Source organism: Lissotriton helveticus, chromosome 2_2 (assembly GCF_964261635.1).
Source record: "Lissotriton helveticus chromosome 2_2, aLisHel1.1, whole genome shotgun sequence".
Taxonomy (NCBI): domain Eukaryota; kingdom Metazoa; phylum Chordata; class Amphibia; order Caudata; family Salamandridae; genus Lissotriton; species Lissotriton helveticus.
The window spans coordinates 472,331,494-472,347,359 of NC_136060.1; the positions used below are offsets into that span (position 1 = coordinate 472,331,494).

A 15,866-nucleotide genomic window follows, 5' to 3' on the forward strand; every position below is an offset into this window, starting at 1 on the left:
CGTGTGTATGTGCGCATGCGTGAGTGCTGTGTATGCGTGTGCCTGTGATGTGCGCATGCGTGAATGTTGGTGCGCGTGCAAGCAGCTGAATCCAGCCGGGGAGAAGCGCGTGACAGTTTTTTGTCCGTCATTCCCCCGTGTCAGCTCGCTATAAGTCTCCGACCCTGGACGCATCCTTCGGATGCGAATTCCAGGGCGAGACCTAAAAATGGATCCGGATGGATAAGCGGGGGTGTGAGGGGCTGAGAAACTACTGAATTGTTTTTCGCTCCAGTTCCTAAACAGGTATTAATGAGTATACTAAATTGGCAAGGTGTTGTGAAGCAAAGTTGACAACGGTGGGCTCTATTGACTGGTAATTCAACCCTCAATTTAGTTTAACATACCAAATATACTAATAAAGAGGTGTTAAAACATGCATTCCACATTTATCAAAAGAAAAAAAGAACTAAAAAGCTCAATTCTCATCATACTAATAGGTAGAAAAGGCTGGCATTGCGAATTATAAATATATTACCTCCGTCACAAGAACCTCAAGGGAAACTGGATCCATTCTGCTGTACGTTTTCCACAAATCCTCACTTACATCTACTAACTGCAAAAATAAATGTATATCTATTCAAAATCAGTGTACATATACCGAAGATAACAATTTATTTTTATTTGCTGAACTTCACCAGAACACTCCAGTTAACATGCTTTATAGGGCTGAATAAAAATGCAATCTCTACACAACATCCCAAGCAAATCCACACCAATTCTAGGATTTCTTTTTTCTATTATGTAATTTCATTGTTTTAGCCATTTTCAAAGAATTCACCGAGGCAAGTTGTAAAAAAAAAAACGTAACAAAAGCAGTGCAGTTTCTTTCAGTTTATGCAGCTTCCATTACCCTTCACTACCCTGCCATCCCTTTCCTCAACAAGAGCCGCATGTTGAAAAGTGCACATGTAAGCTCAGTTAAAAGTTAACATCCTAGGTTAGCTGTCATCTGAGAGTTAATGCAGCTCTTCTAATGTTTAAACCCTTCTGCACAGACATTCATGGGTTGCACAATAGCTTGAAAACATGTAAGGTCTTCAGATCATCTCACCACAGATTAATGGCTTGCACATACCTTTGGATTTGCTCCTCTCATCTGCTGGATCATAGCAGCTCACTTCCAAGGTAATCAACACTCACAGTTGTTTTACCCAACCAATTAGTGCAGATGGGTCTACCTTTCTCCAATGGGTCGCTATCACTTGCTTTGCGAGTAGCATATACATAGTAAGAAAGCTATCATTCCTCAATATGGCTTTCATATCCGGGGGTCGCAGATCCAAAATAATCATCAACCGGTCAGCTGATATAGGAAAGCCTAATGTCCTTTTCATATGTCTCAGTGTTAGAGAGGTCATCACTGCTGGTCCATCTTCCAAGAAGAAAGTGCACAGATCTTGCTTTATTAATCACCACCCTTGCTTTTGGAGTCACTTATCCCTTCCATATGTAGTACCCCATCAACGGCCTCAGACTGTTTTTAGGAATCGCATAGTGTAGAAAAGTCCAGTTTTCTCAATCAAAAGCTCTTTCACTGTCAAGTGTGGGGAAGTATGTGGGATTTTTCTTTTATTCAATTTCTCTACGAGATGTAGGATCAACACTCAAGAGCAGATTCTCTACATGACTAGTCAGTATAAAGAAGCAAAGAACACAATGCATCCAATAGGTTCCTAGATTTGGGGTTTATTGTGGCCAAACGATTAATTATGAGCATGTGGAAGACAGAGGAGCCCCCGCCGCTAAAGGCTTGGGGCCAGATGTAGGAGAGGAAATATCGGTCGATAACGGATGATTTCGGCCGTTACCGACCGGTATTTAAGATTCGGCATGTAGGGGCCAGCATTTTACAGAATTGGTAAATTTACCGATTCGGTAATTCCACATGTAGGTGACACTCCTGAGTGTCACAGGCCCTTAAGCGTCGGTATTGTACCACCCAATCTTATTGGGTGGTAAAATACCGAAAGCAGGTGTGCATGCACATCTGTGCATGCACACCTGTGCCATGTGAAACACAGACATGCCCTTAGGGCATGTCTGTGTGCCACATGTCACACATGCCTGTATTTGGGGTGCTAGAGGGTGTCAAAGTGACACCCCCTGCACCCTTGCAGGATTCGGTATTTACCGATTCAGTAAATACCGAATCAGTATTGCCCATTGATTCCTATGGGCTTCAAGGCCCATAGGAATCAATGGGCAATACCGATTCGGTATTTACCGAATCGGTAAATACCGAATCTTACCGATTCGGTAAATAAGAAAAGAAATTTACCTACATCTGACTACTTCTATTTTACCGATTCATAAATACCGAATCGGTAAAATTCGGTATTTATGAATCGGTAAAATAGAATTACCTACATCTGGCCCTTGGTTTCTTTCCATGCTGAATTGGGTGAAGGCTGAGGCGGTCTCTTTGATGCATGAGGATACGTTGGGCCTGCGTAAATTCCCTATTTCTGCTACATGGAATGCAATGCTGTGTACATTACAGGGGCTGTTGACACCAGAAGATCATTTGGATATTTCTAATTCAGAATAATTATAAGTTATATTTGGGCAGACTTATGGCCCACACTATGCTTTGATTTGTTAAAAGTCTCCTTCATGCCCCAAACTATACAGCTGTTTCTCCTAGCAGTCAAGATGTGCACCCATACGATGATTGACAGACTATTTCACAGCACTTGGGACCCGCGTTTCTTTGCCTACCTTTATGCGGCTTCTGTTTTCCCTCCTACCCTCTGTTCCCGTTAGTGTTTTCACGTTCAGTGTATTTCAAAAGACTGTTTGGTTTATATAGGGTGACTGATGTGATATCGCGGAGTGTGTACTTGAAATGTAATCGCATAGTCGAGTTATAATGTACCACAACAAGATCATTTCGTATTACTGATGGAGGATGGGGGCTCTATGATTGATGGGATATGCCAATTGTTATCAGTTGTACACACTGCTAATGATGTTACCATGCCGTTGAACCACTGACTTACAAATGGTGTACGGCTAATTACCTACTGGTTCTGTATGACAATTCCTATGATGGTTTATTGTTTTTTTATTCATGTACAACAACCTTAATAAACAGATACAACAAAATTGACTAGTCAGTATATTTGTAAATAATTTTGAACCTAAGTTGAGGAAGAAAATGGATAAATGTAAGTAGTTTAGGTCAGTTGACGTACCGGGTTTGAATACGAAAACAAGGCCTGCTTCTGGAATGGTTAGTTACCATCCCTAGCAAGGAACTGTACAATTTAGTCAGGCGATGGGCTTTCTAGGTCCCAAACTGCATGTAAAAAGTGCCAGTGAGACCATAGGGCCTGAAACTTAAATAGGAGGTAGATCTTTTCACACCTCATAGCCTCCAATATAGTCATTTATCTTTCCAATGTCTCCAGATCGACAGAGGCCAATGAAGGAAAGTTTTTGTTTTCAAAGAAAGCATGTAGGCTCTGGAAAATAACGCGCCTTCTTATTATTTATTTATTTATTTAAGGCATTTGTAGAGCGCAACTGTCACCATTGCAGGCATCCTGGCGCTAAATAGATCAGAGGAAACGTAAGTGGTCACGGAGAGTCTGAGCTTTCAGGCGGTAGCCACGGGAAATAACCAGGTTTTAATCCTTCTTCTGAATGGGAGGAGTTCAGAGATGTGCCTAATCTCAGCAGGTAGAGTGTTCCAGAGTTTGGCAGCTGCCACTTCAAAGGATCTACCTCCGGATCTAACTTTCTTAAATCTGGGTACAACAACCAGCTTAGCCTCAGAGGATCGAAGCTGTCTGGTAGGAGTATACCAGGCAAATTTCGATTGTAAAGGGGCTGGGCCAGTTCCATGGAGAGCCCTAAAGACTATGCAGAGGGCCTTGAACTGTATCCTCGGTCTCACCGGCAGCCAGTGCAATTTACCCACAGCGGACGGCCCACGAGATCTTCTCGGAAGCCCCAAGGCCAGCTTAGCAGCTGCTGATTGGACCCTTTGGAGCCTATCCAAAAGGAACCCAGGGGATCCTAGCAGAAGGGCGTTGCAATAGTCCAGCCTGCTAAGGATGGTACATCTTACCACTTGGGCACGGGCCTGGGATGGTAGAAGAGGCAGGACTTTTCTTAGGGAGCAAAGGATTGCAAAGCAGCAGGCAGACGTCTTTTGCACATGTGTCACCATACTGAGCCTTTGATCCAGCATGACCCCTAGATTACGGACTGATTCCACCGGTCGAACTGTGGTCCCTGTTTCCGAGGACAAAAAGTTGTTTGGAAATGGTCGGGAAATCTTAGTTTCGGCACTAAAGAGCACCTCCGTCTTTCCTGAATTGAACTGGAGGGAATTGTCTTTTAACCATCGAGACGTATCACGTTGACAGTTGTGGAGAACCTCCACAGATGTTGAGTCCTCACCTTCCAGGGAGAGGATCATCTGCGTGTCGTCAGCATAGTTGACAATCCTGATGTTAAAGCTTTTAATGAGTGAAATCAGGGGTCTGAGATAAAGATTGAAAAGGATTGGGCTGATTACGGAGCCCTGAGGAACCCCATGAGATATCAAGGAGAAACCTGACTGAAAGGGTGGTAGGGACACTGCCTGCTCCCTGTCCTGCAGGAATGATTGGAACCACTGCCACGCTGTACCTCTCACTCCCGCCTCAAATAGCCGCCTCAACAGAATCTTGTGATTCACCGTATCAAAGGCGGCAGATATATCAAGCAGGATCAAGAACACTGCCTACCTTCTGTCTGCGCGCCTTTGAAGCTCGTCCATAGCGGTGATTAGAGCTGTTTCGGTTCTGTGGGCAGGCCGGAAGCCAAATTGAGCCCCATCTAATAATTGATGACATTCCAGATGGCTGGAGAGTGAGTTACTAACTAAGCGCTCCACAATCTTGGCAGGGAAAGGTAACCGGGAGATGGGCCTATAGTTTTTAGAGCAATCTGGTTCCAAGGAAGGCTTTTTTAGCAGAGGCGATACTAGCGCCCGTTTCCATTGAGCTGGAACGGTGCCAGTCAATAGTGATTGGTTACAAATTAGGTGAAGTGGGGGGAATAATTCATCCTCAAATTCCTTCCAAATTTTTGGGGGCACAGGGTCCAGAGGAGACCCAGAGGAAATCCCTTTGGCTAGCTTAGTAAAGGCCTCATACGTAAGTGGTGGAAACTCAAGTAGCATTTCTTTCATAGCCAAGGCAGGACCAGCCGTCTGGCCCACAGGAGACCCAGGTCTTAAGTCGGATGAAGGGACGAATTCCGGAGGATTTTCCAAGTCCCTAAGGATGAGTTCAATTTTTTCCTTGAAAAAAACCGCAAGGTTATCACACAGGTCTTGGGACGGGACGATAGCGTTCCTGGAACACTCAGGGTTAGAGACATTATTAAGGATGTTAAAAATGCTCCTGGAATTGTTGGTGGAGTTACAGATCAAGGAGGAATAATATTCTGCCTTAGATTTTTTAATCAGGTTCTTATATACAAGGACCTTATTTTTCCACTCCTCTTTAAAGGTGTCCAAATAGTCACGTCTCCACCTTCTCTCGGCTTCTTTGCATCCCTGTTTAAGGTTTTTTAGATTGTCATTGGACCAGGGGGCAGAGTCCTTACCCTTACATTTACGTGTTTTTATTCTTCAAATATATTTGGCGGAACATTAACAGAGAAAGCTTGCTGCTTCAGTTATTCGGAGGTAGACAGTTGTCCCTATTCATGGCAATGTTAAACATTAACCATAAACATTTCTGAATACAATTCACTAGAAAAGAATATCAAAAAGTCACTTAAATGCATGAAACATAATTTAAACCCAACTTCAAGAGAACTAATATCCTAAAGTCTTTAACAGGGAATGAAACTCCACACACCAATCCCAGACCCCATTACTTACCCTATGTACATGATAAATGACAATCTCTCTGACTTCAAGAAACAGACTCCTTACTAATGAATATCAAACCCACTTCAGACAAACATTCCGACCTTTAGACCAACAAAACCCTAGTTTCACCCAGTGTCGCCAACTAGAGCCTCAAAATATACCAGTCTTGAAGGGACTGCTTAGAATAGGACATACTATGAAGTGAGTCCTTACCCTTACATTTACGTGTTTTTATTCTTCAAATATATTTGGCGGAACATTAACAGAGAAAGCTTGCTGCTTCAGTTATTCGGAGGTAGACAGTTGTCCCTATTCATGGCAATGTTAAACATTAACCATAAACATTTCTGAATACAATTCACTAGAAAAGAATATCAAAAAGTCACTTAAATGCATGAAACATAATTTAAACCCAACTTCAAGAGAACTAATATCCTAAAGTCTTTAACAGGGAATGAAACTCCACACACCAATCCCAGACCCCATTACTTACCCTATGTACATGATAAATGACAATCTCTCTGACTTCAAGAAACAGACTCCTTACTAATGAATATCAAACCCACTTCAGACAAACATTCCGACCTTTAGACCAACAAAACCCTAGTTTCACCCAGTGTCGCCAACTAGAGCCTCAAAATATACCAGTCTTGAAGGGACTGCTTAGAATAGGACATACTATGAAGTGAGTACAAGCGGGCGTTTTTTTATATTTTCCATTCTGTTTCTACTGCCTGCTCGGTTGGTAAGCTGTATTTTGGCACAGATTATTTGACAGACCATTTTAAAACTACTGACTATAAATTGTGCCTATCTAATGGGCCTTTATGCTATCAAATGGTTTCTCAGCAAGAGAGCATTAAAATACCAAGAGCATAATGCTAGGTTATTAGACATGCCTTGAGAACAACATTCTCATGTTTGCAGAGCAATTATCCCGGTAAAGGCGGGGTACCGCGATGGGCACGTGCTTCGCCCCCAGCTACGCGAACTTGTTCGTGGGCTGGTGGGAGAAGCATGTGGCCTGGGAAGACAGACAGGAGCAATGGAGCGATAGAGTGGCCCTTTTTGGCCAGGTATATTGATGATTTATTTATTGTCTGGAGAGGGACCCAGGAGGAGGTTTCAACCTATGTAGATGTCCTCAATCAGAATGAACTAAACCTGCTATTCACAGCAAACATGAGCACTTCAATTGTCTTCTATTTGGATCTAGAGATGTACATAGATGGTAATTGACTATTGACTAAATTGTATCGTAAGCTGAATGCCGGCAACTCCATCTTGCATGCAGGTACCCAACACACCAGAGCACTGATTAAGAACATACCCTTTGGGGAACCACAGTGCATTAAATGCGATTGCACCAACGAAGAGGAATATCTTAAGGCACAAAGTAGCGAAGTTAAGAGATTCAGGAGAAGGAGCTACACTGATGGCCTATTGCAAGAAGCAGTCAAGAAGACAGACTCTATTAACAGACAACAGCTTCTAGCAGACAAATCCAAGACACAACAATGAAACAGGGACTATCAGGATGATTACTGAATTCAATGAGAAGTCAGACAAAGTATCCCAGAACTTTAGGAAAAACTGGCATATTATTCACAATGATAATGTCATAAGAGATGCGATACCATTACAACCGCAGATTACTTATAGGCGCAGTACTTCTATCAAGAATCATCTTGTACATATCCATTATAAAATCAACCCTACTAAGAAAGAAATTTGTAGGGGCTTTTTTCCTTGTTTGAGATGGAAGGACTGCAAATTCAGGAAAAAGGTAGCAGAATATGAATTTGAAGGACAGGGCACAACCAAACATAAAAAGATAATGACATTACTCAATTGCTATTCTGAGTTTACCATCTATTGCTTAGAATGTCCTTGCCCTAAAAGATACAGTGGCAGCACCATACATCCTGCCAAAATGAGAATCGTTGATCACATGTGGGCAATCACAAATAAGGACCAAAGCTATCCGGTTGCCCGGCATTTTGAGCATAAGCATAATAGCAAAGTGATTTACTTAAGTTCTTCTGTATTGACCAAATACAAAAAGATGAAAGAGGAGGTGACCGGGTCAAAAAGTTGCGAAGTTTCGAATCTAGATATATTGTAGAATTATCTACCAAAACCCTGGTTGGCCTCAATAACGAAAAAGAGCTGTGGGTCCACATAGGGTAATATGGTGTACAGAGATGTATTTTGGCTATTTGGCTTTTCTCCAGGCGGCAGAATATTCTCATCCCCCCTTTTTTCTTACTTTGCCCATACAAGGCTTGATCACTTAAAGAATGCTTACATTCTCCAATATGGATAGCATCTTATGGAGTCATGAGATATATATATATATATATATCTATATATTTTCCACAATCCTCTACTCGAAAGTACAGGGAGACGATGCAGTACAGGGAGACGACGCCATGTTCTGCTTTTTAAAAGATTTTTTTACACAAGTCGGTTGCTGGGACGTGTTTCGCCTGTTCACCACAGTGAAAATAAAGTTTGCCAAATTTAAAGCCCTTCAAAACCATGTCACGTGAATGAAACTACACTGACAGTGCTATGGAAAACAGAGACGGCGGTGCGAGTCTCCCCAGCTTGGACTGCCGTGTCAATTTGTTTCCGAAGTTCTGTGAACAACTGCTGTTGAGTGCGTTCTCGTGCCTTTGGACAGAACTTTGGAAACAAATAGACACTGCGGTCCAAGATGTGGAGAATCGCACCGCCGTCTCAGTCCACAGGGTTTGAACTGGAGCGAGAGAGCGAGAGGGAGAGAGAGGGAGAGAGGGAGAGAGGGAGAGAGGGAGAGAGGGAGAGAGGGAGAGAGGGAGAGAGGGAGAGAGGGAGAGAGGGAGAGAGGGAGAGAGGGAGAGAGGGAGAGAGGGAGAGAGGGAGAGAGGGAGAGAGGGAGAGAGAGAGAGAGAGAGAGAGAGAGAGAGAGAGAGAGAGAGAGAGAGAGAGAGAGAGAGAGAGAGAGAGAGAGAGAGAGAGAGAGGGAGGGAGAGAGGGAGGGAGAGAGAGAGAGAGAGAGAGAGAGAGAGAGAGAGAGAGAGAGAGAGAGAGAGAGAGAGAGAGAGAGAGAGAGAGAGAGAGAGAGAGAGAGAGAGAGAGAGAGAGAGACAGACAACGTTTTCAAGTAGTATCTAAACTCACAACACTTCCTGGTAATAATTCCAGTAACAACATGCAAGCTTTTCGCAACACTTTGGCGCAGTGATTTAAGGATAACATTAATCAAATGTATTCCACGTTTGAGGACACAATTCCTTCTGATGTCATAGCTGATTTCTTCCAGGATTCTTACAAGGTTTGTTCCTTCACTGAATTTCCCCTGTTATGGCAGAGCAGCCATCATGGTTAGCAGGGCAAAGTCTGCCTCACCTTCTGACCCCTGCCCTACCTTAGTCCTGAAATGTATCCCAGACCTGATAGGTGCAAATCAGACAGCCATCTTCAACTCCATGTTTATTTCCAGAGTTTTCCCCACTCAGTGAACAATTGCATCACTTCTTCCACTTTTAAAGAATCCCACTCTGAATCCAGTTGATCCCAACAATTATCAGCCCATTTAGCGCCTTCCATTACCCACTAAACTACTATAAAAAGTTATGAATTCTCAGTTTACACAGTACAAACAAGAGAATATATTGTTGGAAGAGACTAAATTTGGTTTCAGGTCTGGGAATAGCACAGAGTCCATTTTGATTAAAGCAATAGAGATTAGGGTGGCGCTGGACAGAGGTGGAGCTGCAGCACTTATTCTCCTCGATTTGTCAGCAACATTTGATACGATTGACCAGAGGATGTTGATCAATTGTCTCAGTACTTTGGGTATCAAGGATATATTCAAATCTCTACAGACTACCATCAATAGCACTGGGTCATTATGAATCCTCTTCTTTTTCTCTCACATGTGGGGTCCCGCAGGTTTTGTTATCAGCCCAGCATTTATGTTACAGAATTGGTCCTTTTGGTAAAATATTTTGGCCTTTCGCTAGCCTCGTACGCAGGCGATACTCAAATTGTTTTGTCAGCCTTCAAAAACGGTACGGAGGTATCTGCCAATTTCCATGATTATATGTTGGCAATCAGTTCTTGGATGAATAAACACGGCCTTAAACTTAATTCTAATAAAACAAAGGTAGTTCTGTTCAGGAATCTTTATCCTGCCTGGTCTCCTGTTTGGTGGCCAGATAAATTGGGCCCAACTCCTATCCCAGTGACCAAGGCTGAACATTTAGGAATTTTATTAGATGGAGAGCTAAACTACGGGCAGCAAATCAATTCTTTATTTTCCTCAAGCTTCTACCTGCTTGGAATGATTAAGAAATAATTTTCTTTCATCCCAGTGCATTCTAAAATGACAGTGAATACTGCGTTAGGTCTTTTAAAATTGGATTACTGAAATGGCCTTGATGTTAATATGCAGGAAAAACCTTAAGAGTAAGTAAGAAACCGTATCAAATTTAAGGTCCTTTCCACTGTCTACAAAGCATTACATAAAATTGTCCCTGAGGTCTTGAAGCATTCCTTTGAATGGTACGTCCCTAGCAGACTGCTGGGCTCCCTGGCGGAGAATCGAATGATGGTTCCCAGATTCAACAGAGTTAACTGGGTAGGCAGATCTTTGGTGCTAGAACAATCAGAACTAAGCCCACACTGATCTTCTTTAGGAAGGAGCCAAAAACTTGTCTCTTTAACAATTAGGCTCCTTCCCTTGCTCTTTAGAAGTCAGCGCCAAGACACCTCAGGGTAGCAGTGCAATTAATAAATTGCTGTAACCTAACGCAAGTAAATCATACACAAACCTACCTCATGTTTCATGGTAAAAAATCCACCACCGCCAATGCCGTCTAGTGCAAAGGCCTGTACTATTGGCCATTTTTCCACATTGAACATATCAAACATTTGCAGATGACCTAGGGAAGAAAATGAAAAGCAACAATCAGATTATTTAGCCATCTTCCAACTTTTCACGTTATTTTTAAGAACACCGGATAGGTCAAAATATTATATACAAGTGGACAACTGTGACGATTAATACAACTCCATGAACGGTACTACTTTGAATAAACTCCGGTATCACCCATATACACTTAGAGATTTTTAAGGTATGGAAAAACAGCATAAATGTTTTTGAGAAATGTAAGACAAAGTATCATCAGTTCTAAAGCAGACACCCAAGTTGTATTAATTGCAGAGAGCATGTGGCTTCCTTCAAGATCATGATCTCTCAGAATGAGGATTCCACAACACCAGTGAACATTCCAACATGCATTAAATAATAAGAGTGTTTTATGTGATCAGGATCATACAACAACTTGTTTGAGGATGAAAATTGTGAACACTGCATACAACTTGTGCCTGTCATCCATTGCACCAACGATAAAGACTGGTGAGGCAGTTTCTCTTTTCCAGAGGACATCATTTAATTAATCATTATTATCATACTGCAGCAATCTAAGTAAAGACCCATATCCAGCCACAGCTGAATGAATGAATATGTACCTTATTTAGACATTTCAGTCTGTTAAATTGTATATCAAAATAGCATATAAACGTATTTGATAAAAAAATTATTACAATTTAATCCTGATAAAAACACTTAAAACACTTGGCATAAAGCATGTAAGACTCAAGTGAGGCAGGGTAAATTCAGCACATACAGGTTAAAATACAGACAACAATAGGAAGGAACAGTCTAAACTGTTCCCAAAATACCGGGTAAAGTGCAAGTGATTTTTAGCTTTAGAGTGCTACTTGGGCACAAGACAAGTAAGACTCAAGAGCAGAAGGGTAAATTTAGCACATACAGGTAAAAATAGAAACATCTATAAGAAGTCTAAAGTGCTCCTAACGTACAAGGTAAACGTGCAAGTGACTATTAGCATAAGAGGGCCACTTAGGCACAACCAGGGATGTGACTGGGAGACTCTAATTTCAGGGCAGCGATTAAGCAGATTTATTACCAGCGGGGGTTCTATTTGCTTACCAGCTGAGTTTCCATTTAAAAACCTCAAGTGCAGCATTTAAAAGACGTGATCTGTAAACATGCATGTAATACAAACATTGCTTAGCATCTATATCAAAAGCGTCATTTAAAAGACAGGTTTTTAATAAACAGAAGAGAGAGGCTGCAATTCTTACAAATCTAGTTTTACTGCTGCAAGTTTTTAAAAATGTAGTAAAGTTACTATTTAAGGTGGGGTCTGTTGCCTTGAAGCAAGCAATTACCGCCTACCTGCATGTATGTATGTATAACACGTTGGTTAAAAAGAGTTCTTAATATAGTCTCCTTCTTTCAAGCAACAGACCAGAACATAGGCAAGTTATGTGGGTGATATACTCCTCCCCAGTCTTACACACAGTCTGCAACAAACGTTGTAGGTGGTACTGAGCCAAGGCGCTGCACGGATAATGCTGGGGAGGAAACCAAAGCGGTATCTAATACAGAGTTATTTTAAGACCATCTTTCCAAAGTTGTCCAATTGGCAGTCCTCCCTATCAGACTTGCAGGTCCTTGAAATGAAGATTGAGAAGCTAGAATAGGAGGCATCTTTTGGATTCCTCATTATGCATACTATTTTATCGTAATCAAAAAAGGAATAGACTTCACAGATTCTCATTGCTAAAAGTACTCTGTTTCAAGCTGAGACAGTCAATCAAAACAATGGACATTCCGTCTACTATTAAGTGAAAACTAGTTATATCGTCTGGTGGAAAGTCAACATGTGGCAGTGCTAGGGAACTGGTTATCGAGACAATGTAATTGTCCCATTATAGGACTTGAGCTGATTGGCACTTCCAAAGGTAAGCTTCTCCATCAGTTGTATCCATTTCCACTGGTCAAGGGTGCGATGTAGGTGGTCGAAGTTGTGGAGGAGCAGGTGGTGGTTGTGACAGTGGTTCGCATCCAGACCGATGATTGCGGAGGTTGCTGCAGCTATGATTCCTAAGCAGATTGTTGTTCAGACAGAAATTGGAGTTGATTAATATACTGCTAACCTAAGCACTGGTTATTTTTGTTAATGAGCTTCCTTGTAATACTCATTATACCACCCGACAAAAAGAAGGTGACCAAAGCCCCAGTTCACTTACTTATCACTTACTTATCCTCTGGGAAATAAGTGCTTGGGTGTGAACTCCCACTCATAACCTGGCCTGTTTGCTTCCCCTCTTCCTATTCTTCTTCCTCTTAACACTGGTCAAGTGGTCAAAAGGACTTTCAATGTCAAGCAAGTGTCAACTTTGAGTGTCAAGTTTGAGAGGAGATTTTGCTTAGAGAGTCTATTAGAAATAGAACAGTAGATAATGTTTTTAGTAAAATCTGTGTTCTCATTCCTGAACTCTCTCCAGCGGTCATAGTTGACCATGTAATTGATGGTTGCTCACAAGTATAGAAAAATGTGGGGTCATCAATTAAAAAGCTGTCATTCGACAGGACATTGAAGGGGTGGTCGCAGAGGTGTTAGCAGTCTTCAAAGATGATGCCATTGACAAAGGAACAAATGGTAAGGCCAGACTACGGCTGTCATTATCGAGGAATAAAGTGGCTCCAGTGGGATAGATCAAAATAATTTATAAAGATGCCAGCTTTCTAAGTTTTGTTTGGCCTCTGGCGGAATACCTTGCCTAATATAGTTCAATTTTTTTTAAATAAACGAACACATAGAAAAGGTAATGAAATCAATAAACTTATTGCTGTGCTAATTGTGCCTGCACTTTTCAGGCTTTGATTGGCATCTACAGGTACAAACACTAGTTCATTATTAGACCAACTAGAAATACTCTTAAATTAATTGAGTCCACCATTAATTTATGGTCTAATCCAAATTGGATTTCTTTGTTTCCTGAATGATGAAAGTCGAAGCGTTTCGGCCTCCAAGTATGGCCTCCTCAGAACAATGCGAGACCAGAATCACCCAATCTTTTTTGCAGAAATACAATAAAGTATTCACCAAAATATTGTTAATATAGGTGCGGCCTAGCAGTCCAACATGGCGGACGCGCTTTAGGCGAACTACCGTAGCCCCATACAAAATCTGCCGAAATCCTGCCACGTAGACACACAATATCCTTCTGTTCCTCCCCACCGACACTCAAGATCGACCACTGCCAGCCAGGAAGGAGCGGCACTCCATTCAGCTGCTGAGATGAGTCCTAAATGCCCTCCACTGGGATGGCCGGAGGCCTCGTGGGAGTGAAGCCTGGGCGCGCCTGAGGGAGGCGGGGGTGGACGGGCTTCGGCGCGAAGCCTGCTGCAGATCCCAACCGGACTAGAGTGGTGCCCTGAAATCCAAGGACACCCAGGTGATTGGCAGGCAACATGGTGACGTTGAAACCAACTAATCAAAGAAGGCAAATGTTGGCAGTGTATTACACCCTTCCAAGAGTCTATTCTTAGATTTTTTTTTTACCTTAGTTAAGACACTTGACTCCTCTTCCAAAGATGATTTTTTTAAAGTCATCTGAGGAGGTGACCTTCATAAAAACATCCTGCTATTACTGCAGACCTAGTTACTTTTGTGGGTAAACACCGTAATCACACTCCGTTCAAGGGGTTGTGGGGGGAATAATCTATTATTACACTATGTAAAAATATTAGATTAAAATGAGATTGCTAAGCAAGACTACAATAGCACGAAGAGGGTCATTGCAACCGAATTGAAGGGCTACAACCTAGATTTCAGAATATCAGCGATAAAAAGTACATTAACGATGAGACAATAAGTAAAATAAAGGCTGTGTGGTAAACTGAAATATCAACAAAAACAACCTAGGGCAGTGTGAACTTCATTACAGTACCAATAACTGGACTATATTTCCTATAAACGTTTGCAAAATTCTCATGAAATTTCTTCAAATGTCAAATGTGGAATAACTACAAAATAAGCAGAGATAACTGAATATATAATTTTTTTTTTTTTTTAAAGATCCATACCACATACTTTTAATAAAGATGATTCCCCTCACAAAGGGACGTCCATGGCCAAGTACTAAAATGCCACAAAATCTTCTGGGCTAATTAAGCATTAATATTATCAATGGATCAGTCTATATATGTTTAAACCTGGGATTAACCCCAAAGCTCTACTGAAAAAAAGCCTCCCAACTGGGACTGTCAACTGGGTAGATGGTTTTAGGCTTGAAATTGTTTGTTTGGTTTTTTTTAAATAAAAATGTCTTTCCCTGTAAGCCTGGAGAGGTGGCTGAATAGAGTGTAAAATGAGTGGTATAGAGGTGTAAGATGTCACCCTAGACCTGCAGTCACAGATTTTCAGAGACCACAGAGATGGGAAAAGAATAAGTGCAAACTGGGATCAGGCAGAGACTCCTTACCTCTGTGACAGTTATTTCATGCTCAGCATGTTCATCCCTTGGAGTGAAGTAAGCAACCATGTTTAGCCACAGGTTTAGTGTAGAAAGCTAGCTCTGTATATACAATACCAAAGTAAGGTGTGCACAGAGTCCAGTGGATCCCCAGAGGTATAGCAGAAGCTAAAGTACATAATACCCTATTTCATTTGTGGTAGTGTGGTTAAGCAGTCAGGCTTATCAGAGGGTAGTGTTAAGCATCTGTTGTACACACTCAGGCGAGAAATGCGGTCACACACTCAGAGACTGAATCTAGACCAATTGTTTGTATAAAAAGTTGTCACTTTGTTACTTTTATTAGTAGAACCCAGATTTATTTAGTAGCAGGTAAGTGATACTTTCAAAACAATAATACTTTTCTAAATATGGTGTGTACTGGTTTTGAAGAAGCATACAAGTTACTTTGCAGCATAGAAAACGCGTTGTAAACTCTTTAGAATACTTGTAATTATGTTAGATTCATTTCTAGTTACTTTTCAGCTACTTTTCTAGCTTAGTGCAAAACAAACAAATAACACAGTTTAGGTCCTGCAGTACATTAGTAAGCAGGACAACTCATTTGCAG

General features: G+C 41.6%; 1 protein-coding gene across 3 annotated transcripts in view; it reads right to left on the reverse strand.

Moving 5' to 3' along the window:
• DNAAF9 (dynein axonemal assembly factor 9) overlaps positions 1-15,866 on the reverse strand; it is a 548,844-nt gene that overhangs the window by 346,002 nt on the left and 186,976 nt on the right. For all 3 annotated transcript variants that reach the window (XM_078678718.1, XM_078678720.1, XM_078678719.1), the window contains exons 6-7: positions 10,739-10,845; positions 518-595 (exon numbers count right to left, since the gene is read on the reverse strand). In XM_078678718.1, the coding sequence (XP_078534844.1) occupies positions 518-595; positions 10,739-10,845 (185 nt within the window). The remainder of the gene's footprint in view (positions 1-517; positions 596-10,738; positions 10,846-15,866) is intronic.